This window comes from Penicillium expansum (assembly GCF_000769745.1).
Source record: "Penicillium expansum strain MD-8 chromosome Unknown contig284, whole genome shotgun sequence".
NCBI lineage: Eukaryota > Fungi > Ascomycota > Eurotiomycetes > Eurotiales > Aspergillaceae > Penicillium > Penicillium expansum.
The window spans coordinates 143,660-166,877 of record NW_015971188.1 but is presented as its reverse complement, the minus strand read 5'-3'; the positions used below and the strand labels follow the sequence as shown (position 1 = coordinate 166,877).

The window sequence follows — 23,218 nt, the reverse complement described above, 5'->3', positions numbered from 1 at the left end:
ATCAAGAAGCACCAGAATCCCCCACCAGCTCCTGTTTCATAAACCCTGCATTTCCGCAGCTGCATACCTTAGCTTGACAGGCACAAGCACCTAGGCAGCGGGGTTTGACAACTCAGCTAAGTCCAGAACGGTTTCTACGCCGTTCCCCTCTCGCGTTGGATCTTCTTTTTTTTTCTTTTCTTTTTTTTTATTTTTAGTCGGGAATAACCGAAGGATTCGATTGAAATGGCATGCATGTAAATGAAATATTCACGTACATCATGTACCTGGTTAACTATCCTATCACCGTCCATCTCTCTGTCCTGCTGATCATCCTGGTGGACTCAACCCTGATTCCCGTCATCAATTACACGCTCCGTGGTGGATATCGCATATGTGACACTTGGAAACTCTCGGGAACTTTGTTGGTGGCACTAATGACTTTTTTTCTGTATAAGAAATCCGTTTTCTTCGCCGATAATTTCTAGCTTTATACTTCGGCCTATACTATTGTCTTCCTCTTCCTTTGTTCCCAACTACTCTTTCAGGGTTCACAATATCCTGGCTATTCTTTATTGATAGTTTCCCCCCAGAGTGAAAGAAAGAACCAACGAGAAGAATACCACAAAGCCGCCTGCACTTTATGTTAGGTGGATTTTGATCATACTTGACTCTCCGCGTCTGCACTATTTACCTTCCAATATTTCGCTTCTCTATATTTCTACATCGATTAAAATGGCCAGCTCCACCCAGTCCTTGTTCAGCCTTGACCCCGAGCACATTTCCTGCGTCGGAGGGCGGACGGTAGTTACATGCAAAGGTTGCGCAGGGAATGCCCCGAGGTATACACCAACCCCCAATACAGTCTTTACATCTGTATCCTAATACTAACACGATTCCCAGAGGAGCAATCTGCCTCAACTGCAACGGTCGCGGCTTCAACATCTTTATCTGTGCACACTGCAACCCTGCAGCTGCAGCTGCCGCAGCCAGAGCAATGGTGAACCCCACAGCTGCATCTGCAGAAACACCCGGATCCTCAACACCGTCATCCCCGAGCTCGCTCAGTCGCAGCTCGTCTAATTCGCATTCTTCCCACGCTGATCCAAGCATCGCTCGTTCGTACGGAAAATATGGGGATGGTCGTGATAGCACTAGCTGTGGGAGGATTGATAGCAATATGAATAAGCCGAGAAATCCTTGATTGGTTGTAAGCACAAGAAGGGTATCGGATATGGCCAGAGCTAAGATATCTCAAGGCTCTATTATCTCACGATCCCACAATTTTGCGGGCTAGTGTGATTGCCCATTACTTGAGGGTGGAATTACTCCTGGTAAAGGGACCAGGCTGCGGTTTATAGGGGTTGGAAGGAGCTTTGGGTCTGGTTTTATGAACAATGTGATATGGTGGGCTACCTGGTTGGGGCTTCGACTTTAGGTTCTTTTTGTCTTTTGACCTCATTTTTATTTTCCATCTCTTAGGGCGTATTTGGTTCACCTTTTTCTTTGGGCTTATAGGCATCTTTATTCTTAAATTTTTGATTTCTTCGTATTATGCTTAGAATACACACTCTGAAAGTTGACAAAAGAGTTGTCACAAAATGGCAAAAAGAATGTTCGGCAACTTCCTTTTCCACCACAACGCTAATTGACGGTAAATCGGCTGCCGCCATCATCGGCTCAGACTTTGCCGGAACCATTATAGAGACTGGCTCGGGGGTATCACAGCTCGCGCGTCCGCTAGCTGTGGGTGATCGTGTCTGCGGTGCCGTCCACGGCTGTAACCCAGCCGACCCTCGGAGCGGTGCATTTGCTCAATACGTCAAAGCTGACGCGAGCCTTGTGATGAAGGTTCCTGCATCAATGGCTTGGGAAGATGCGGCGACGTTGGGCGTTGCTCTGGGTACTTCTTGTATCTCGTTCTGGAAAGCGCTTGGATTGACGGCAACCCCAAATGAGCCCGCCGCAACCCCTTTCCCTATCTTGGTGTACGGAGGCTCCACCGCAATGGGGACTATGGCAGTGCAGATCTTGAAGTTGTAAGCTGATATTCGAGCCCATGGTTGAAAATCCAAATCTAATCACCATGTTGTGCAGGAGCGGCATCACCCCAATCGCGACCAGCTCACCCAAGAACTTCGACCTGGTCAAGTCTTTCGGGGCCAAGCAGGTGTTCGACTACGCCTCACCCACCTGCGCAGCGGACATCAAGTCGTTTACAAACAATTCATTGAAGTATGCGCTCGACTGTATTACGGATGCTGACTCGACGCAAATCTGCCACGCTGCCATTGGTCGGGCGGGAGGGAGGTATGCCTGTTTGGAGCTTCCACAGCAGGAGCTCCTCACACGCAAAGCAGTGAATTCCGAATTCGTCATGGCTCACGAACTTCATGGGAGGGAAATTGACCTGGGTCCTGAATATGGGAGGCCTGCTTCACAGGCGGCTAAGGATCTTGGGGTTCAATTCTTTCGGATTGCGGAGAAGCTATTGGAAGAAAACAAGATTAAAGTTCACCCTGTGTATGTTCTTTCTCGTGGATGGAATGGGATTTTGGATGGGTTCACTCTCATGAAGAGTGGACAGGTAAATGCCCGGAAGTTGGTTGTGCCACTCGGTCAGTAGCCTTAGGGGGCTTGAATGTACCTGATTTCATATTCCAAGGTTCTACTTGAATACTTATTCAGCAGTTAGTAGTACTGTCACTGAGAACTTTGCTTGTTTTGCTTGCTATGATGTCCTCGAAATCAGATTCTCACGACAATTATTTCTGCCGGTCGAGGAAGCTGGTCTTTCCTGATACTGAGGCGACGTGCATGGTGTGGTTGCTTTTACTGCCTCCACCCCGGCGCCGTCCCTACTGCGAACTAGCGTATAATCGTCCAAATCGGCATTATTTATCCACCGAGCCTGGGGGCCATTCTATCAACAAAGGATCCCGTGGAAGCTCATTGTTCTCCAAAATAACATTGATGCCATAGTGAGTCTGCTTCGTGATCGATACTTCGGACCCTTGTTCGGTGTGGCTCCCGCCATAAGCATCCGGAGTAGAAGAGGCTACTCCCCAGGTGTCGGAGAATTAAGGAAGCGCTTCAGGGAATTCGCCTATTCGCCGATTCAGTGGTTGGATAAATGTTGGATTTGATTTGCTACGAGGGATCTCGATTCTCAATGGAGTTAAGGTAATTTCCACAAATGCTATTCCCGTTATATCCTTCATGTCTGCCATTTGATTGAAACAGCCTTTCAAGGTGTCCCGTTCCAATGATTCGAATCATGGATAAATTTGCAGCAGATTTTGGGCTGCAGCTGATCGCCGCAAACCGGATCATATCTGCTCTGGATGCTGGCTTGATACTCAAATATTCCTTGACAATTGTTAGTGATATCCGTTTTAGCATCAAATATTTTTTGGGGGATTGTCCCAAAAAGCCATGATCATACGCTAATGTTCGACCATCCCAGTCATTTATCTATGCCATCGGACGAGGCACTTATCTGTCATTCTTGCACCCTTTGGCAAATTTTCCTGGACCAAAGCTTGCCGCCGTGTCAAATGTGTGGTATGCGTATCATTGGAATGTCCATAGCTGCTCATTGAAATTGGTGCTTACCACCAGGTCAAAATGACCAGATTGGACTCAATATGCATACCTAGAGAAATGGAAAGAAAAGAAGATCTTAAATACTGACAGAATATGCCAGGTTTACTGGCAGGTACCCGTGGGCCCTTGAGGCCGCGTTTGAGAAATACGGTGAGCAGAAGACCGCATCTAGGCTGATCAGGAAACAAAACCATGATCTAATTTCAAATAGGAGATGTTGTTCGTGTCTCTCCAAACGAGCTGGCCTTTATGACCCCAAATGCAGCAAAGGGTATGTCCCCCACAAATTATTACCTCCGCTAGGATTCGCTAACGCCATTTCGGTTCCGCGTGTCGACAATTTGAGCAGGTCAAAAACCGTATGTCGTCAAAGAGGGCCTCAAGAATGATGCGAGCACCCAGTCCCTTATTAACGCGTTCACTTAGTTAAATCATCCACCTTTCTATCTACGTTTGGGAAGGTCGGACTTTGGGGCACCACCAATCAAGTCACTAGACGATTTCGCATGCTTCGACCCTTCGTTTGGTTCCTGATTCCGCTGTCTGTGGTTCTCACTGTACCTACCCTTCTCCGTCTGAATAGACAAGAGATTCGTCGTCGGATGTCGCAGCGAGACGAGATCAAACATCCTGATTACGTTGAGCAGCTGCTTCCCAAAGATGGCAAGCCAGATCCCACCGAGGACTGGATCATCGCCCAGGCAAATGTATTCATCGTGGCTGGATTCGACCCCATGACGAATTTAATCTCTTCTGCGCTGTACTATCTCCTGACAAATAAAGATCAATATGGCCATGCTCAGAAAGAGATCAGAGAAGAATTCGCCGAGTATGATGATATCACGGGTGACCGACTCCAGAAAATGAAGTACCTTCAAGCAGTCATCGACGAGTCTTTGCGCCTTCACACCAACGCAGCATTTGGACTCCCCCGTGTGAGTCCCGGATACGAGGTGGATGGCAACTTTGTCCCTCCTGGGGTATGTATATTCAATGAGTTCTGCATTTTTGGCTGGAAACTGGATCTGACAAGAAGAAAAAAAAAAGGTGACGGTCAGCAGTGTTGGTAAATGCTCCGAGGTGGCTTCTTTATATGCGCATTTCTCATAGTTTATAACGCTCAGCACCTCACATCTCTCTCATCCCTCATTTTGAGCCAAAGATTTCTGACTACCATCTTCTATTGTACGCTCCGCTGTGCGCTTCTTTCCTAGATTTATCATATGCAGGCTGAATCGACCCGTGTACCTAGAGTGCACCCATAGACCCCGCTTCACTATGTACCTAAGCCATTATGGTGATGATCAGACTATAGAGCACCACGTAACTATTACAATAGCATCTGCCGGTCGGAAGATCTGTGACATTACGTAGCGTGTTGCATGACCCTGTTATCTACATGTGTAGGGTAGGTACCTTACGTGGCGGGCCATCGGAGCGTTTCTTTTTTTCTATCGGAAAGAAAAGTGCCCAGATGCCGTTATAAATCGGAGTAGATACCTGAAATTTTTGAATTTTTCTTTATCCGAAACGTGACGCTGCTCAAAACATGGAATATCACAAATTCCCAAATACTGTCCATACAAAATCTAATTCATAACACTCATTCGCAACTCGTGGCGCAGGAAAAAAAAAATCACACGACGAATTATAATCAACAAGACAATGCAACAGCTGTGAATATCTACAAAAAAGGGTTCAGTTCCAACATCTGCTGGATCTTTTTCATTTTCTTCCGGAGCGAGGAAATATACCCAACACCCATCCCATCACTCTCCTTGTCGTCCTTTTGACTCATCACCATCCGCGACAGCGCGGTCAGCTCCGAACTACTGAGGAGACCATCATTGGAGCCGCTGGCAGGGTCAAGATGGAACTCCGCAGATGTTCCCAGCAAGCGTTCGATGTGAGACAGAAGATGCATGATCACCTGGACGAGAATCTTGATCTGCAGATTCCCGTACTGGACGGGGAATCCTCCAAGCTGGAGGCCCGGTACAGATTGGAGGGATGAGATGGACTGGTGCGACATTTCCGATAGAGACTCGCAGACGCGCAGGAAGAGAAGGTTATAGATCTGGATAATCTGAATGTAGCAGGTTAGGATCAGGAGAGCGGTCGAGAGATCCGGTTTGGAATGGTCGGAGGGCGGTGGAATCCTGAATTCTGGAGTGTGCAGTTGGCCAAAGGGCGAAGAGCTGATATGAAGCGGCTGCACGGCGTTGTTCAGATTCGCTGCCGCGCGAGAGCAGTACATGTCAGACCCCGATGACGACAGCGTGGTGGGATCGGAGTTGGGTGATTGAAATGCAGACACCGGCTGGTCTGCAGAGGTCTTGAAAGCGATGGTTTGGAGGACTTGCACGAACTCGGAGGTGCTTTGAAGGACCTCTCCGAGGGGGTTCGAATTGGCTGCCTCCTGGCCCTGCTTGGTACACACGATATTGACCAGGGTGACACTCCAAGGTGCGGTCTTGAGTCGCTCCAGTTGCTTGCTCAGCGACTGAATCAGGACAGACAGCCTCTGAACGGCATCCGCGCTGCTCATCGTCTTCCGTGGCTGCTTGGAAGGATCGGCAGCTCTCAGGGAGTCGGAATCCAGTCTTTGGCTGGATTCGTCCCTGAAATACTGGCTTTGATCACTCGATCTATGGCTGGTGTCGGCATATGCGCTCTCCGCATCTCTGGGGCTGGGGATATGCGTGCCATTCAGCGAGGGAATCCCGAAAGAGTTCTGGCCACTCGACAGCCCGCCCCCCAGGAAATCATCGCTGACCCCCGAGAGGCCCAAGAGAATTGCCGGATCCAGGCCAAAAAAAGCGGGACCATTTGCGTCGAAAGCTCCTGGGCCCTCCGGCGGGCCATCATCTCTCCTGCTCCCGTGATGTTTCTCGGCGCCGAATAGATGGTTTGGATTTTGGGTGGGATCTATATCATATAATACGTTGATCTCATCGTCAGCGGGACCGCTTTGGCGGCTTACAGGCTTTCGTGGGCGTCGTTCCCGTCCCTGGCTGTTTCCCGGGGTAGTCTTCCGTGCCGGCCGTCCGAGAGGGCGCAGATTGCTTGTAATACACATGGCACCGGCGCGCAGGCACCGCGTACAGGACTGGCCGGTCTGGTCCTCCCGAGGACATCGTAATTTGTGTCCTCTGCATCTATCGCATGCGAATCTTTTGGCGGATTGCGCGTGAGTTTCTGGTGACAACATTGCCATTGTGCGGGGTGGTTAGGGGGATATAGACTGTCCAAAGGGTTATAGAGACAGATATGGAACCAAAATCTGAGCGAAATTGGACCTCCGATGAGCCCCACGATTACTAGTGGACGTCAAGCACCTAAAGGATGTTCAGTTGAACTAGATTGCGGTTCGCCGGGTGGCCCCCAGATCCTGGCCCCTCGAAACAAAGCAGGGATTGTGATGGCGCTACGGCAGCAGCTAGTGCCCATGATGCCACCTCGTATTTTGCTGTTTGGCTGTTTTGCGATGCCATTTCAGGCATTCAATCATTTCAAATTATAATCAAACTTCCATTTGTTCTTGATGATTCCAGTCCTACCTGGAGTTTTCTCCCTATTCTTTACCTGCATAGTTATTTACCTACTTCTTCTTCTCCTCTCTCTTTCTCTCTCTCTCTCTTCACTAACAAGCTTTTTTTTGTCAAAATACCTCTGTATGAGTACCATCGTATGACAATACTACAATTCCTACAATTCCACTAGGTCACATGCTATTAGTCAACATTATATTCCGGGCGAGCAAACACTTTCGAGCAGACAGGCGGGTAGACTCCTCGCAGAATCGTAGTAATTACGGAGTACTCCGTACCAAGTCGACCAATACATCCATAGATTCAAATTTCACAAACATCTCTGTTCACAAATCCTCTTAGAAGGCCTACTAATAAAAGATCTGGATAGAAGGCCTTACTTTTATATAGTTTGATATTTATGGTATGATGGTACAATCGTAAAATCGTAAAATAAGTATGTAAATGGTAAAGAAATGGTCATTTGTGAAATGGTTGATAAGCAGTGTGTGCCGAATCAGAATCGTAGAATTGCAGATGTTGTTTGGTACAAAATACGAGGTGGCATCGCAGTAGTCGGCCCCGGGGCGATTCGAGAGGTTAACGGACCCCGGGCCAATAGCCGGACTAATAGCCCCCCCCCCCGATTAGCTTGTTTGACTTTCGGAACTTTCCGAACCTTACTTACTCCGTACATTTGATCGACTCGGCCATTTATGATGCGCATCGGATTGTCTCACTGATTCTACTATACGACCCCTGGCGAACTCACACACCACAGGGGGCCAATGCAGTCAGCATGCAAGTAAAGACATCGTTGCTAACGAGAATGCCTTGCGTGCGAGCCATGGATCGGATCCGGGGATATGGCAAAATCCGAATCGGGGCCAACAAACAAAGAACTCGAATGCTCCGAAGGGGTCGGCCAGATTGCCTCTCCGTCACCGAAGGCAAAGATCCAATTTCTTCGAACCAATTGTCTCTCTCTTCAGCCTCCGATCTTTTCTAATATCCTGCATACGAAAATCATTTGAGCTGACAGACCTAACGGGGATCGAAATCGTGAGAGGTACCCGACAAGCAGCTGGATACGGTGGTGGGTGAGTGACTCAAGCTCCCTGCAGAGAAAGCGCAGTGCTAATGTGTTAGTCTCCTTTTCTTGTCTTGAGATATAGAATCACCATACTTTTGCAACTTTTCGCGACCATGACAGTGGAAACGAAGCCCGACCTGCGAGAAGAAAGTGGACTCCGAGTGGAAGATGGCAGTGAGGAAGCAATCGTGAAACCTCCACCCATGAGAAGAGGGTTCAAGTTCTGGACCATTATCTTTACACTCTGTATAACGGGTCTCTTGGGAGCACTGGAGAACACGGTGGTTTCGACTTCAATGCCAACAATTGTGGAGGAGCTGGGCATCGGCGACAACTATATCTGGATCACGAATGCCTTCTTCCTCACCAGGTACCTTGATTCCCTACCGCCAGTCGTGGTGACCCGAGCCGTAAACTGACACTTTCTGGGAATTCTCTAGTGCAGCGGTTCAGCCCCTATTTGGCCAGCTAGCCAATGTCTTCGGTCGCCGATGGCTAACGATGTTTATCGTCGCCGTATTCACCTTGGGAAGCGGCATCTGTGGTGGCGCAACTGGCGCGAATATGCTCATTGTCGGGCGCGCGGTTCAAGGCATTGGAAGTGGTGGCATTAACATGATCGTCGATGTGATCGTCTCGGATCTCGTTCCCTTGCGTGAGCGCGGAAATTTTATCGCCATCGTGCTCACCGTCTACTCGATTGGCAGCTCAATGGGCCCCTTTGTAGGTGGAATTATTGTTCAACGCACAACTTGGCGATGGGTCTTCTACATCAACTTACCTGTTGGTGGGTTTGCGCTGGTGCTTCTGTTCCTGTTTCTACACACGAACTATCAGAGCAATACCACCTTTTCCCAGAAGATCAAGCGTATCGACTATATCGGCAATATCCTCATCATGGGAGCGACGGCAGCAATCCTCTGCGCATTGACATACGGGGGCTCACGCTTTCCATGGAGCTCATGGCGGATCGTGGTGCCGTTGGTGCTGGGCCTTGTTGGGCTGGTTATATTTATGGTTTTTGAACAATCCAAGTTTTGTGCCGAGCCCGTGGTGCCACCGCGCCTATTCAAAAATCGAACCTCCCTCGTGGTCTTCATCAACACATACTTGTTCACGGTCCTTCTCTACTGGGTCCTGTTCTTCATTCCTGTTTACTTCCAAGCCATTTTGGGCTCTTCGCCAGCCCGAGCAGGCGTTCAAATGCTGCCTATTACCCTCGTTGCGATTCCCGGCGCCGTAATTGCGGTCATCATCCTCTCGAAGTTTGGAAAGTACAAAGCCCTTCACCTGGTCGGTTTTATCATCCTCACATTGGGTATGGGCCTGTTTGCCCACCTCGACCGCTACTCCTCCGATGGGGAGTGGATTGTTTTTCAAATCATTGCCGCACTCGGATCTGGAATGATCCTGAACACCTTGCTCCCTGCCTTCCAGGCCCCACTTGCAGAGTCGGACCAGGCGGCTGCTACGGCAAGCTGGGCATTTATGCGGAGCTTCGGTAATATATGGGGCGTGGCTATCCCCGCTAGCATCTTCAACAATCAGTTTAACAAATACGCCTATCGGATTTCGGATGCTACTGTGCGACAAACACTCTCCAACGGTCACGCCTACCAGCACGCGTCCAATACGTTCATAAACAACCTAAGTGACCCGGTGAAGAGCGAAGTGATCGGGGTATTTTCTGACTCCCTCAAGCTTGTCTGGTTGGTATCGATTGCTTTCTGCGGTCTTGCTTGTATACTGGTGTTTTTTGAAAAAGAGGTGCCTTTGCGAAAGGAGCTTGAGACAGAGTATGGCATGCCGGAAAAGGACGTCATTCAGACAAAGAAGGGGAATACCCCCGATGCTGAAAAAGCAGACTCAGACACCTCGCAAACTTGAGGTTGACAGGACGGGACTTGATGGAACCATGCACTAGAAACTAAACTAAATCTAATAATTCAAAATCTCAACAGATTTCCAAGAGGGAATGTTCTTCTAGCAATCCCCTAAAGATATATATCATTCTATCAAAGTTAAACACCCGAATTAGGCTTCCATTGGGTCGATGATTCTCTATGTCGAAATTATATAAATACTGACTGGTCGGTTGGTTAGCTCTCGGTGGCCCATCTATGTGCCTTATGGGTTATCACTGGTTGGTGACGGGTAGGTCCGTAACAAAATAGAGAGGGCGAAATTCCTCTCTCTTAATTAATAGTTATAGTTACTTTCTGTTTCTTTTTATACCTGAGCAGGGAGGAGGGAGAGCTTAAATCATTCTACATACTCGCTCTATTTTTAGCACTACTAGTGGAATAGTGGGCGATTCGCCCTCTAGTGGATGTATGACTTCGAAGAATAGAACGTTGTATTTTACATGACGCAGGTGGTACACTGCGTTGTGTATCTGACTTGTTATTGCCGTACAATGGTAATTTTCTGCTATACCGCACACTCTCAAGTAGGAGGCTTCTCGCCGGACTTTAATCTGGTTGAAATATTCTTTTCGCTGAGCTCAAAGCCTTGATTGAATGCAACCGAAGTAATTCGAAGTAGGTCCACACCAAGACTTTGATGCCTCTCTAGGATGGTGTATTGATGTGGTCGGCGCAAAAAGAGTTGCTGGTGGTCATTTTCAGATCGAAGTCTAAAAGAATTGCTAGCTATAGAATAGTTGAATAAGAAAAACTTTCACACGCGCCTTCATAGTGTAAGGACTATTTGTCATGGGGTCATTCATTAAAGCAAGGATCATTAAGAACTTGTCTCGCTGACGCTCCTGCAGACAGCTTAAAACGCAATGATTTCCCAACGATTTGTCCCAATGTGAAAGCCCGAGAGGCTCTTATGAAAGTGGTTTCGCGTTGATGTCGGTGTTTTATACACCTCTTTTTGTAGTATTTTTACCCACTGGTGTACTAGCCTTGACGCACAACGGTAGGTAATATACTCGATGATGTGCAGATATAACGCGTTCTATAATACTGTTGGGCACTTTTAATTGATACCTGATGATTTCTAGCTGCGCCTTTTTCTTGAGAAGTGCGGTGCCAGGATGATTGACCCCGCTTTTTGTTCTGCTTCCTCTCTTACCTCGTCCGTTCATTCTCGCTTCATTCAAAGCGCAGAGTTTATGTACATTCACCAAACCCCAATATGAGTGTTCCTCAAAACTCCTTGCAGAAACGTCGAGAACATCCGTCAAAAGGACCCGAACACAAAGTCTTAAGGAAAATAGCCTCCACACTGCTGAACTTGGATTTTTCGGCTTTGCGGACTCTACAAGAGCACGAGAAGTCCAAAGATTACCAAACGATTTTCGTGGATTTCACTGCAGGCAATCTCGCCAACATCAAGCATGACGACCGTTTGCAATCTATTTCCCGCGCAATACGCCGTCATGTGGCAAGGCTCTCCAAAAAGGACCTTTATGAGATAGTATCGAAGCCCTTCAAAAGTGACTTTTATCGTGAGATGATTTACCTGGGGATTCAGGCTTTTGAGGATGCTTTGGAATACGAGAAATACGAGCTGATGGACATACTGATGTTCGGTGATCCGCCCCCGGTTCCTTCGGAAGCAGTCCACGAACAGTTATGCGATATTTTGCATTTGTCACGAAGCTTATACAACCAAATCAAAGATGCGGCCGCTAGTGGCTATCTTCGAAAATCAATCCCTGTACTCAAGGAGGGATTGCGAAGTATCGACGAGGACATCGAAGACTTGTGCTCAACTTTAGGTGTTCAGCACGAACCACTGGTGTACTTAGATGACACTGATGAGAGGTGATTCCATTTTGACTATTTTCAAACTACTTTTCTAACCAAAAAGCAGTAAATTGCTAGAGACACCTTCAAGAAATCCTCCAAATGCTATACTTGAACAGGAAAAGGCAAGATCCGCTCTTGCTTTCATTGTTCCTGTCACATGCGCTGTTTCATTTGTCCCAGCTTGCTTTGCTTCGGTCTCTTCCGAGAACAAGCCAGGCGGGGTAAAAGATTCAGATTTTTCCCAACTTATAGCATCTGCTCTGATTCAGCTCCTTGGAATATTCACAACATTTTGGCCGATATACAAAAAACTTCGCCCGGATCGCGTTTCCTGGATTCAGTCTTGTACGCTGGCGCTTATAAGCTTCTTCTTGACGATTGCTGCATTTCCTATCTACCTCTGTGCCTCAAGGACCTGGGGTGGACTGACAATCCTTGCTGGGTCCTTTGTGCAATCCTTTTTACAACTGCAGCTCTTTCTTAGGATACCCGAAGAGAAAGTTCATAAAGGATAGGCAAACAATCGTGGATTAGGCGGCCTTGCCTTGTTCTCTTTAGATTCTCGTGTGGCTAATGAGATAAATGCTTTTACGATCTTCTGACGGATGGTACTAGTCTTATCACTCGTGTTAAAACGTGATTATAGGGCTATTTATCATTCAGGGGAGAAATTGCGAAAACATGTACAGAGGAAAAAATGGGGTGATCGCTTAGTCTGCAAGCACTTCTAAAGTATTTATGTTGTCTTCTATGGGTCAAACAATCTGTCAGCTATAAAACTTTGAAGGTCATAGCTATAGCTTCTCCAGCGATGCGGCGTAGGCCCCGTCCATGGGCCTCTCCATAGCCTAAGTTATAGGGGTTTAATTAATAATAATACTAGCGATCTTCTATTACTAAATTAAATTTAAATTAAATTAGATAATTAAAAAATTACTAGGAATTCCTATATTATTTATATAGTTATAAGAAATTGGTATATTTGCATTATTTAGTCGAAGGGGGGGGGGGCTCAGGGCCCCTCCCCCCTTCGAGCTATAGGCCTAAACCAAAATCCCAAAGCCCGCTGCGAGCTTTAGGAACAGGCCCGAAACCCAACCCTTTCAAGGGTCGAGTCGGGTCGGGTTTCGGGATTTGCAAGCTTTGCGGAAGTCGAACTGGGAGCAAACAGTGCTGGTCACGTGACCTTCCAACATTTCCCTATAGTTTCGGGGTATCGGTGCGGAGAGTAGCCATCGCTCTATCTGGCTGGTCAGCACTCTGGGCCCAAAAATCAATGAAAGTGATACCCACGCTGCAGGGTACCGATCACCGTGAATTTGAATATTCTCCACTAGAGACCGAATCTCTTGCATTTCCTGGTCACTCAAATGAAGAACTGCAGAGGCCGCATTTTCGTCCATTCTGGCGGGGGACTTTGTACCTGGGATAGGGATGATATCTGGACCTTGCGCGAGGAGCCACGCAAGAGCCACCTGTGCTATGGTGCTTTGATGAGTACTAGCAACCTTTTCCAATGTCTGCAATAGCTTTAGAATGCTCGGAAAGTTTTCCTCCGAGTACTTTGGGTACAAACGGCGCCAGTCACCTTCAGGGATGTCTGTGTAAGATCGGAACTGTCCGGTCAGGATACCACGTCCAATAGGGCTGAAGGCCACGACAGTCACACCCAGCTCGCGACAGGTTTCCAGGATTTCCGAAGATTCGATGTCTAGTGTAAAGAGACTGTATTCCATTTGCAGAGCGGAAATAGGATGAACGGCATGCGCTCGACGTAGTGTAGCTGCCGAGACCTCGGATAGGCCGAGATGACGGATTTTCCCCTCTCTGAGAGATCGCAATGTTAGAAGTCATTTGGTTATGCGCCTTTTGAGGTTGGTTTGACCCTACTTCTTCAGCTCTGCCATAGCTTCGACGGTCTTCTCAATGGGTGTGACCCCATCTACCCGATGGCAGTAGTAGAGATCAATAACGTCTACCCCGAGTCTTCGGAGGCTCTTTTCACATGCAGCCTTAACGTATTCGGGATCCGACCGAAAAGTGTAGCCTCCTCCTTCCTTTTGCTGGAGCGCAAACTTGGTGGCCAGGAATATGTCATCTCGCTTACCAGATCGCTTGAACCATTCACCAGCGATATCCTCAGAGCGGCCATATATGTCAGCCAGGTCCCAGAAGCGTAGTCCTGCAGAATGTGCATGCGACAGAAGAGCCACTCTCTCGTCGATGGTACCAGCTGGTCCGTAGAATCCACTGACACTCCCGAAGCCGAGGCCGACGGGAGAGACTTGGGGGCCGTCTCTACCTAAAGTACGCAATGGAGCATTCATTTTGAGGAAATGATCAAAATTGGAAGAAAGAGAAATGGTGAAGAAGTTGTAATTTGATTGCGTCGGCTTTATAGCAGATGCTGACTGTACAATACGCACTATCCCTGTTCGGTTCCCCGACAATGAATGGCCTAGAAGACCAGTGATCTATACATTTATAAATATGACAGCTAAGCTATTACTATCAAGACTATCAAGAGCTTCGATGGCATGTTTATTGGATTTAGTTAATGTATGCTCCTCGTAGAGACTACCTAGGTAGCATGTCGTTCCTAGTACTTATCGCTATTACACTAATGTCATCCCTAAATAGATCTGATTATCACAGTCTAGTATCCGAGCTACACAATATAGATGAGTGTACAATATATATAATATATCATATATCATAGATTATCGATTACAAAGGGCCTCGTTTGACTGTCTAAGTATTTAACTTGGGGTTTCTACTCCATCCTTCATCATTCATATTCCATATTCTAAGTTCCATGTTCTATGCTCTATGTTCCATATTCTATCCTTCATATTTCAAACCTATGACAGATAATACTGTCCTCTGAAGCATAACAGTAGCGAAACATCTATTCTTAGCAGTGTATTTAGCTGCTCTGGATAGAAAACGAGAACGACGCTCTGCTCATACAACGAAACGAACAAAATGAGTTTCATTTCAGCCTTGTAATCTCTGGGATTTTGCCTTATTCGTCTCAAAGCCCTTTTCCCTTGCCATTAACTTCTAACTGTACTCAGTTCTTTTCTGTGTCTCACGGTTTGACTGACCTCACCTTGAGTTCTACTAGAGCATACCAGTTGCTGTTACTATCCTCACTCTGGTGACAAATTTTCTGCCTCAATTGCCTGCAATCCGATTCATTCTTCTTTTTTCCAAATTCCTGCCGCCAGCGCCTCAGCCTCGGTGCTCTCCATACCACCAAAACCTATCTCTCAAACCCCAACACTACCAGCGAGAGAAACGCAGCATCCACCTTTCGCCTTTACAGCCATTCACCATCCTCGTTGGCCACACCCGACTTCCATCATGTCCGAATCCGTGAACACCTGGTCCGCCTGGTTCACCAGCGCCAGAAAGCCATACCTCAAGATTGGGGAACTTCGCACTGCTGACTCTCGCCCAAAGATTGACACCCAATGGAAGAAAACCACATTTGCTTCCCGAGAGGAATACACCGTCTGTGTTGGGTTCTCGCTGATTTTCGAGCACGAATATGCTACCCGAAAGACCGTGGACCCTGAGACAAAAGAGAGCAAGCAAGTTCGGACACTCATGACAATGTTCACGCTTCCCTCCAACAATCGATTTCATTTCGCATACATAAAAATCCCCGAGAACTTTGTGTTCAAGGACGATGAAAATTTTGACATCAGGCCCTCATATGCTAGTACAGACAGCTTCTCTGAGACGCGTATCGTGATCATCGAAAAACACCATCTCTGCCCCAACGGATGGGTCACTGCTCGAATTTCCCAATCATGGGATACTGAGCAGTCGCAATTCATTTCATCGAGGGAAAAACCTCTTTCATTGACCGAGAATACAACACTCATTGAGGTGGCACGACATCCTTCCCAAAGCATCCTTTTAAAACAACATATAAGCCCCAGACCATTTGAATAGCAGATCAATGCTAGTTTCCAACTGTACAGTAACTGCGAGTTACAAAAAGGCCTGTGGAGAATGCTGCTGTCCGGTAGCCTTGAGCACTTCCGTTCAATAAATCTCTATGGAAAATTACGGCAAGACTTATTTGAACGCTTTGAACAGCAGCTTCTACGATTTTCAAAGTTCAATCCCCGCCAACTGGAGGCTTTCCGACATTTGCATGAGCTTTCGGGCCCTTTTGCCTTGATCCAGGGCCCCCCAGGAACGAGGAAGACTTTCTGGTTGCTGCGGCGTTTGCTCCCCTTTCTGAATGAAAATATCGAGACTAACACGAAGCATCAACTGCTCATCGTAACACCTACAAACGATGGTGTTTATCGAACAGCAAAAGATATGCATGAGGCTTGCCTCGGCATGTTTGAAGCTCGCGGCTCAAAACAGGTCGTTGTCGTCCGTGTGCAGCACCTTCCGGGTAGTGACCCCATGAAGTCATCATTCCCCCGAGAGGTTTTGGAGATTCTGAATAACATGATTTTCACGGAAGCAGTGTTGAATTCCAGATTTAGCGGCCCCGAGAGCAATCAACATTCTATGCTGGCCCATTCCAATGTTGAACTGACATATGCGCACTGGATGTTACGTCTTTCTGGGATCATTCCAGAAGCTGAGAGAGAGCCGGTCGATAAGTACAAGTCATTCCGCAACTTGTTTGAGATGTTTCGAAGTCAAACTTCCATTGATGGAAAGGGGCGGATAGAATTTTGTAACAACACCAACACACTTCTTCTCGCTGTACTCCAGATGGCAGATGTAATTGTTTGCACGCCCTTTACAGCTGGTCACCCCACAATTGTGCGTTCCATCAAGCCAGCTGTAGTTGGAGTTGATGAGGCTGCAAAGTTTACAGAACCTGAAATGTGGCCAATTCTGGCCCATTATTACCCAAGTCCTATTATCATGGTGGGCGACCACCATCAGCTAGCGCCCACGGTGACCTCGAGTTCGGAGAAAAACCCGTTTGCCTATCAACTTCGTCTGTCATTGTTCAAGCGCTTGATTGATAGGGAAAATGCCTTGATTATGCTTGAAGTACAGCATCGCATGCATCCAGACATTTCCAACCTTGTGAATCGGAAGTTCTATGACAGTAAACTCACAGATCATGAAAGGACGAACAACGAGACCGCTTCGTTCCTACGCGACTTCAACAAAAAACGCTTTGGGGTGGAAACCAATCTGCTCTTCATTGATGTCTGTCCCAGCGAGGTTGAAATACAATACCACTCCAAGAAAAATACAGCCCATGCAGCGATTTCTATTGCCTTGTGCAAAGAATTACTTGGGTTAGAAGGGCTCTCATCGAAGGATATCATTATCCTGGTGCCATATGAGGCCCAGTTCCGAAATTACTTGAAGTATGTTACACTTGAGCATCGGAATGATCGTTCTCTCGGCCTCGACAAGGTGTCCGTGAAGAAAATCGACTCCTTCCAGGGCGGAGAGAGCCCGATTGTGATCTTCGATATGACAGTCACCACGCATGCTGGATTCCTCGATGATAAAACCCGGTTGAATGTTGCAATCAGTCGAGCCAAGAACGCCCTGTACGTTGTGGGAAACATGAAGGCCATGCGATCGAGCATTTGGAGCGACGAGTATGAACGGAGATACGCAAAGTTGACACAGGTCCTAAATCATTTTACAGAGGCCAAGCTGTGCGTGCGAGACGCAAAACTGGCCCAATTTGCTAAAAGGGGATTTTCAACGAGGGAATCCGTCTCTCGTTCTATCGCTCGTTCTGTCGCTCGTTCTTGATGGCATGTTTGCGAGTTAGCTCTGGGTGGGAGTTTGGGGTCTATGGCTTCACTGTGGATACTTCTTCCACTTGCACACAAAATCATGAACATAGATAGAATAGAATATTATTCTTCGATTCTCACTTAGGTGATTGTGTATAGATTACAACATTTGTTTTAAAAGAAAGTCCGTCGGCTTTCCCGAGTCGTAGGCTTCCTCAGGGCATATGGTGAGCTGAGCATGTCGATTGAAATCTATGCCAAGTCGCAATGAATGATCTACAAGGAATTGCTGACAGCTGCGCATCTGATTCAAATGGCACACCTGCTGCTGCCTCCTCTGCACTATCGGGACACTCCATCAAAGTGACCAAGGAAGCAAAGAAGTTAGAAGAGGTCGAGGCAGGTCTACACATCACACTCAATGCACGCACCACTGTTGCTCAATTACTGGAACCTGCTGCAGTCCCCATGGCCGAAGAAGTTGAGGCCGCCATGGTGGAAAATCCGGAGGTGTCAGACGTTATAGTCCATAACGATTATATATAATACCAAATAGATTTCAAAGCACCCAGAGGGCACTGGTGCAAATATATACAGAATAGAAATCCCCAGGTATATATGATCATTCATCCGGCATCGGGAACTCTTCAATATCGTGAAATAGTCGAGCAATTCCCTCGAAAGAATAATCTGGCAAGCCGAAACCATAAGCCCATTCCTAAATGGTCAGCAAAATCCTAGGAAAACAGGATGAGGATACATACTGGTACTTCAAATGCTTGGCCCGCCTCGGAAAGGGAAGCTGCACCCTCTCCAGGTAGCTGTGAAGCTCCAGGTTCTCGGAAGTCTCTCAGATACTGCCTAATAATCTCAACTGACTTTTGTGCTATTACAGACTCATCCATGGCTTCCAGGATCTCCACGCCCATTTCCACGGATCGCAATAGAGGAGCGGTTTCAGCGCACATGCCGAGCCGAGACATTGGAAGTAGAAGTGTCGATGTAGCGAGCATTACATAGGTTGTATTATACCACCTGAAAAGTTAGTTAAGGAAACAATACCTAGCGAAGAAACATACCAGCAGCGGAAAAATGTGTGAACTCGGTAAAGGTCATGAAGCACTTGGAGAGCCCTTATGGCGGCGTCCAAACATTTGTCAAAAACTTGGTCCAATTCATTGGGAGGATGTTGTGGTTTGCGTGTAAAGCGGCTTAAAAAAGGCCGGAAGAGCAACATTCTGATATTATAGTACCCTACATTCGTTAATCAGTAGCCCCAAAAATCCCAGGGGTAACTTACTAATTCCCAACACAAGCTGTTGTCGTCGTGCCCACTTCGGGTCGCGCAGGGCACTACGAGTCATTCTATATCCACCGATATTGGGTTTGATCATATCTGGAAGCCTCGCTAACCAGCGGTCCATTTCCATTTCGATTTGCAGAGCAAGTTGTAACTTGTCCTGTAATGAGATGCGAGAATGGTAGATCTGGACAGATATTTGTCGAATGATCTGCGCAAAATCAATCATCCATGGGATGATGGCGAATTCAGAATCATCGCGTGGTGGAATGCTGCGGTCGTGGTATTCATCCATTCCAAGGGAGTCCGGTCGTCCAACTGAAAAGCTCATCTCACTAATTGATCAGCACATATCATCCATGGCGATGTATAATGTGCTTACATTTCCAAAGAGAACAAACCCCTGTTATCTCGTTAGAGTGATGAAGTTACGTCGAAAAACACACTTTTGACTTACCACCAAGTCTTTGAGATCCAGCCAGAACGCTGTGTGGCGACTTTTGAACATGGGATCTCTCGATTAAAGCCAGCCGAAAGACATGTCCGTACTGCGAGGCCAAGATACATATAGGCCCCTATTTGGTTAGATTTTGGATTGAAAATCGAAACAAAGACTCACGATTCGGATTGAGTTCATTTTGACAAACTTTGGCCTGCTCAAGTTAGCTTACGGTCATTTATCGGGAAATGCCCACACACCATCATGTAAAGACACTGAACAGTTTCAAGATCGTTTGAAAACTGCAGGTTGTTTAGGTATACCTGTGCTTCCCCAAACAGCTTTCGGCTCCATTCAAACCGACCTAAGCCGGCTATGGTACCTTCATCCCATACACGCACCAAAGACCCAAGCGAGAGAACACTGAGGTACAGCGCGACAAAGCTCGGCTCAGGCGTGCGTGATCGATTAAACCAAAGATCATTAGCGCGCGTGAAAAATTCTTCTTTATCGACAAATGGATGGATGAAATGAATGCTCTCAAAGTATCCATTCATAAAGACATGAGCCTGATCGAAATAGTAGTTTGACTGTTCAATTGACAGCGTCTGTCCCGGTCCAGCAGCGGATGGAGGAGATAAGCTTGGGTTACGGGGCGTCGGGATGACCGAGTTATCAGGCGCGGGAGGGCAGGGCTCTTTCTGGCCATTTAGCTCAGGCTCTTTCTTCAGATCGTCGATGATTGCAGCCGAGGATGTTCTACCGTGGGATTCAATCGCGTTGGTGTGATTGACCTCGCTACTCTCGTCCTTAGAACTTCCTATAGATCCTTCACGGGTCTCGGATATTTTTGCAACCTCCCGTGGCGTGGAAGCATTGCGCATAGAGCACAGCGTTTCAATTGGTGGGATGGGACCTCCAGGGGAAGTTTTAGCCTCCGCATCACGAAGCTTCGAGGTCAGCTCTTCCACCTTCTTCTCCAGTTCGATGACATAACTATGGACATTAGCAAGCCCAGTGGATATGCGAAGTGATTGGCCTACTCTGCAGCACGGTTGCTTTCACGCTCTCGGTACGTCCCCTGATACACGCAATCTAGGCGGCTTTCTGTAATTGTCAGAGAAGATTTGATACTCCTATAATCTTATCACTCACTGCTACAATGTGAACATGGATATCGCTCATTACACTTATACTTCTTCAGCCTGCATCTGTCGCAAGCTTGAGTCGCACGCGGCCGTTTGATGCGCTTAGCGGCTGGCTGATTGACTTCAGGTCGCTTGATCTGAGGTCGGGGAGTCGGCATCATCCAGACATTCCCTAATGAGGCCCCAGGCAATATAGCGATGTTGAGCGTTGCGCTTACCGTCTTCGATGACAATTATGTGAGGCCGGAAATTCCGGACCGGTATCATCACACGTGACCGGGGAATTGCCGGGGATTAAAGGGGATCATTCGCGGGGTCCACGGGTAATTGTCTGGACTTCACAATCTTCACATTTTAGGAACGTTCTTTCAAAGGAAACATCAATTTGCTAGTGATTGCTGATGGCTATTATATACAATCAGCTCAAGGTTCATGTTGAGACATGTCGCAGCCTCCACTTCAGACTGCTCATACTGTGGCCCCTTATCCATCAGCACTGCATGCTGCAACGCCTATGCGGCATGAACCAACGATTCAATGTCAGTGTCATTAGAAAGACGCACAGTATGTCATCCCGACATATGAGGGCAGCCTTTGAACAGATAATCTCTCGGAATATCCGAGTTCTTAAAATAGAGGTATAGTGAGATACGGGAATGCTGAAGCGTTGATATATAAACGAAGTATAGATATACATTTCTTCTAACAGGACAAAAACAAAGGAAATTAAAAAGTGTCTATGCCTCTTCCTCTTTATTCTGTGAGAATCATGTCTACATTTTGCTTTGTAGTTTTTATACCCAAATTATTACTCTTGGATTTATGCCCCGACACATCCCACGCGCCTAAAAGCTGTGATACGACGACAATGCCAAACTCCAAATTTAGGACGTCCCACAGATATCCCCAGATCGTAACATGAAGCCAAACTGATAAATGTCTTTCCGGCCTGACTGGATTGGCCAGAAGGCCCAAGTTGCCAGATGGTGCGGATAAGGAATTTCCCATCCCCACGCTCGTGGGGAAGGTCGCAACCAATGTGGGGTCGCAACCTTGATATAATATCATTTGGACATTTCTTCTTCTCTCTTTAGTTTATTTCTTTATATCATTCTATACTATCATGGCCAATACATTGGAAAAGCCCACAGGCGAGTACCGCCAGTACCTGCCTGACCTCAGCCTCCCGCGTTTCCAGGCGATGTGCCAGCAGGATGCGCATGAGTACGCGAACGAGTTTAAGACCGGACATCAGCCACCCTGGTTGCATGCGCTGTATATGCATTGGCTAGAGCTATTACAGGAGCCATTTAAAGGCGTGACCACTGATGGTATGAAACAACTAAAAGGATATCACATAATAGAATGCTTCTAACATGTATAGGAAACGTACGCCCGGGTCTATTCACATTACAAGAAGAGGACGTCCCAATTCAGCAAATTGTAGATGCAACAGAATATTTGACTGCCCTGCTGGATGAAAAGCAAAAAGAGGCCATCAACTACCACATCGACTCTCCACAGTGGCGCACATGGTCGAACCCCGAGTTCCTGCTCGCGCACAAGGGCATCCGGCTCGATGAAGTCAACACCAAGACCCGGGATGCAGTGATGAATGTCCTCAAGACAACCCTCTCACCAGAAGGGTATGCAAAGGCCATCAGCGCAATGCGCATCAATCACTTCCTCGGCGAGTTAGTCAAGTCACCAGCAGTGATGAACGAATTCTCCTACAACTTCGTCCTCTTCGGCCGTCCATCAACCACCCGCCCCTGGGGCTGGTCATTCTATGGTCATCACCTCTGCCTAAACATCTTCCTTTACAAAGGGCAGATCGTCGCGTCACCGTGGTTCACAGGCGCAGAGCCAAACGAGATCGACGCCGGCCCGCACGCCGGCACGCGTATCATGCAAATCGAGGAGAAACTCGGGTTGCAGTTAATGCAGTCGCTCTCGGCGGAGTTGCAGGCTTCCGCTCGTATCTTTGCTCACATGAAGGATCCGGCTATGCCGCCCGGCCGCTGGAATAAGGATGACCAGCGCCACCTGTGCGGCGCGTACCGTGATAACCGTGAGGTACCGTATGAGGGTATCCTCGCGTCAACTTTTAATGCCGCACAGAAAGAGCTCATGTATGGCATCCTGGAGCAATATCTGCTTTACCTGCCGGCCAAATCGCGGGCTATGAAGATTGATCAGGTGCGCGCGCACGAAGCGGAGACGTACTTTTGTTGGATTGGAGGGTATGGTAATGAAGATCCATTCTATTACCGTATTCAGAACCCGGTAATTCTTGTCGAGTTTGATCACCACTCCGGTGTGTTTTTGAATAATGAGGAGCCGAAGAAATTCCACATTCACACCCTGCTTCGCACGCCGAACGGGGGTGACTATGGTCAGGCGCTGCGGCCGCAGATTCCGGCTATTGAGGGATTGAATGCAAAAGAAATTGTCTGGTAGGTCGACTCAGCCTATCAGAAAGAATGTACTGTATGAGATGAATGATGAGACTTCTATCTACGTCACTTTGCATTTTTCTACCTATGTTGGGTTTATCACTGATGGTCTTGTTGTAAGGTCACAAAAACGATCCACAAAGATATGATTCAATCCAT

General features: G+C 47.4%; 10 protein-coding genes across 10 annotated transcripts; 7 read left to right on the top strand and 3 right to left on the bottom strand.

Moving 5' to 3' along the window:
• Positions 1-714: 714 nt before the first annotated feature.
• Positions 715-1,183, top strand: PEX2_085470 (uncharacterized protein; the record flags this gene model as incomplete). The annotated part of the gene is made up of 2 exons (XM_016745817.1): positions 715-821; positions 883-1,183. The coding sequence occupies 2 exons, from the start codon at positions 715-717 to the stop codon at positions 1,181-1,183; spliced, it is 408 nt and encodes a 135-aa protein (XP_016602264.1).
• A 350-nt stretch (positions 1,184-1,533) lies between these two features.
• Positions 1,534-2,605, top strand: PEX2_085460 (zinc-binding alcohol dehydrogenase family protein; the record flags this gene model as incomplete). The annotated part of the gene is made up of 2 exons (XM_016745816.1): positions 1,534-2,018; positions 2,077-2,605. The coding sequence occupies 2 exons, from the start codon at positions 1,534-1,536 to the stop codon at positions 2,603-2,605; spliced, it is 1,014 nt and encodes a 337-aa protein (XP_016602263.1).
• Positions 2,606-3,244: 639 nt separating this feature from the next.
• Positions 3,245-4,912, top strand: PEX2_085450 (Cytochrome P450; the record flags this gene model as incomplete). The annotated part of the gene is made up of 6 exons (XM_016745815.1): positions 3,245-3,358; positions 3,446-3,543; positions 3,686-3,735; positions 3,797-3,856; positions 4,012-4,565; positions 4,901-4,912. The coding sequence occupies 6 exons, from the start codon at positions 3,245-3,247 to the stop codon at positions 4,910-4,912; spliced, it is 888 nt and encodes a 295-aa protein (XP_016602262.1).
• Positions 4,913-5,269: 357 nt separating this feature from the next.
• On the bottom strand, positions 5,270-6,743 carry PEX2_085440 (uncharacterized protein; the record flags this gene model as incomplete). The annotated part of the gene is made up of 2 exons (XM_016745814.1): positions 5,270-6,513; positions 6,569-6,743. The coding sequence occupies 2 exons, from the start codon at positions 6,741-6,743 to the stop codon at positions 5,270-5,272; spliced, it is 1,419 nt and encodes a 472-aa protein (XP_016602261.1).
• Positions 6,744-8,321: 1,578 nt separating this feature from the next.
• Positions 8,322-10,095, top strand: PEX2_085430 (MDR family MFS transporter; the record flags this gene model as incomplete). Its single annotated transcript, XM_016745813.1, has 2 exons — positions 8,322-8,578; positions 8,649-10,095. 2 exons carry the CDS (start codon positions 8,322-8,324, stop codon positions 10,093-10,095), a joined length of 1,704 nt encoding a protein of 567 aa, XP_016602260.1.
• Positions 10,096-11,352: 1,257 nt separating this feature from the next.
• On the top strand, positions 11,353-11,988 carry PEX2_085420 (uncharacterized protein; the record flags this gene model as incomplete). Its single annotated transcript, XM_016745812.1, has 1 exon — positions 11,353-11,988. One exon carries the CDS (start codon positions 11,353-11,355, stop codon positions 11,986-11,988), a length of 636 nt encoding a protein of 211 aa, XP_016602259.1.
• Positions 11,989-13,072: 1,084 nt separating this feature from the next.
• Positions 13,073-14,296, bottom strand: PEX2_085410 (Aldo/keto reductase subgroup; the record flags this gene model as incomplete). The annotated part of the gene is made up of 2 exons (XM_016745811.1): positions 13,073-13,796; positions 13,860-14,296. 2 exons carry the CDS (start codon positions 14,294-14,296, stop codon positions 13,073-13,075), a joined length of 1,161 nt encoding a protein of 386 aa, XP_016602258.1.
• A 1,039-nt stretch (positions 14,297-15,335) lies between these two features.
• PEX2_085400 (DEAD/DEAH box helicase) lies at positions 15,336-18,262 on the top strand (the record flags this gene model as incomplete). The annotated part of the gene is made up of 3 exons (XM_016745810.1): positions 15,336-15,866; positions 15,933-17,632; positions 18,013-18,262. The coding sequence occupies 3 exons, from the start codon at positions 15,336-15,338 to the stop codon at positions 18,260-18,262; spliced, it is 2,481 nt and encodes an 826-aa protein (XP_016602257.1).
• Positions 18,263-18,338: 76 nt separating this feature from the next.
• PEX2_085390 (fungal specific transcription factor domain-containing protein) lies at positions 18,339-20,870 on the bottom strand (the record flags this gene model as incomplete). The annotated part of the gene is made up of 11 exons (XM_016745809.1): positions 18,339-18,434; positions 18,481-18,751; positions 18,796-18,970; positions 19,017-19,351; positions 19,399-19,419; positions 19,474-19,591; positions 19,636-19,669; positions 19,716-20,451; positions 20,499-20,562; positions 20,689-20,775; positions 20,822-20,870. The coding sequence occupies 11 exons, from the start codon at positions 20,868-20,870 to the stop codon at positions 18,339-18,341; spliced, it is 1,986 nt and encodes a 661-aa protein (XP_016602256.1).
• Positions 20,871-21,726: 856 nt separating this feature from the next.
• Positions 21,727-23,063, top strand: PEX2_085380 (DUF3500 domain-containing protein; the record flags this gene model as incomplete). The annotated part of the gene is made up of 2 exons (XM_016745808.1): positions 21,727-21,934; positions 21,988-23,063. The coding sequence occupies 2 exons, from the start codon at positions 21,727-21,729 to the stop codon at positions 23,061-23,063; spliced, it is 1,284 nt and encodes a 427-aa protein (XP_016602255.1).
• Positions 23,064-23,218: the final 155 nt, after the last annotated feature.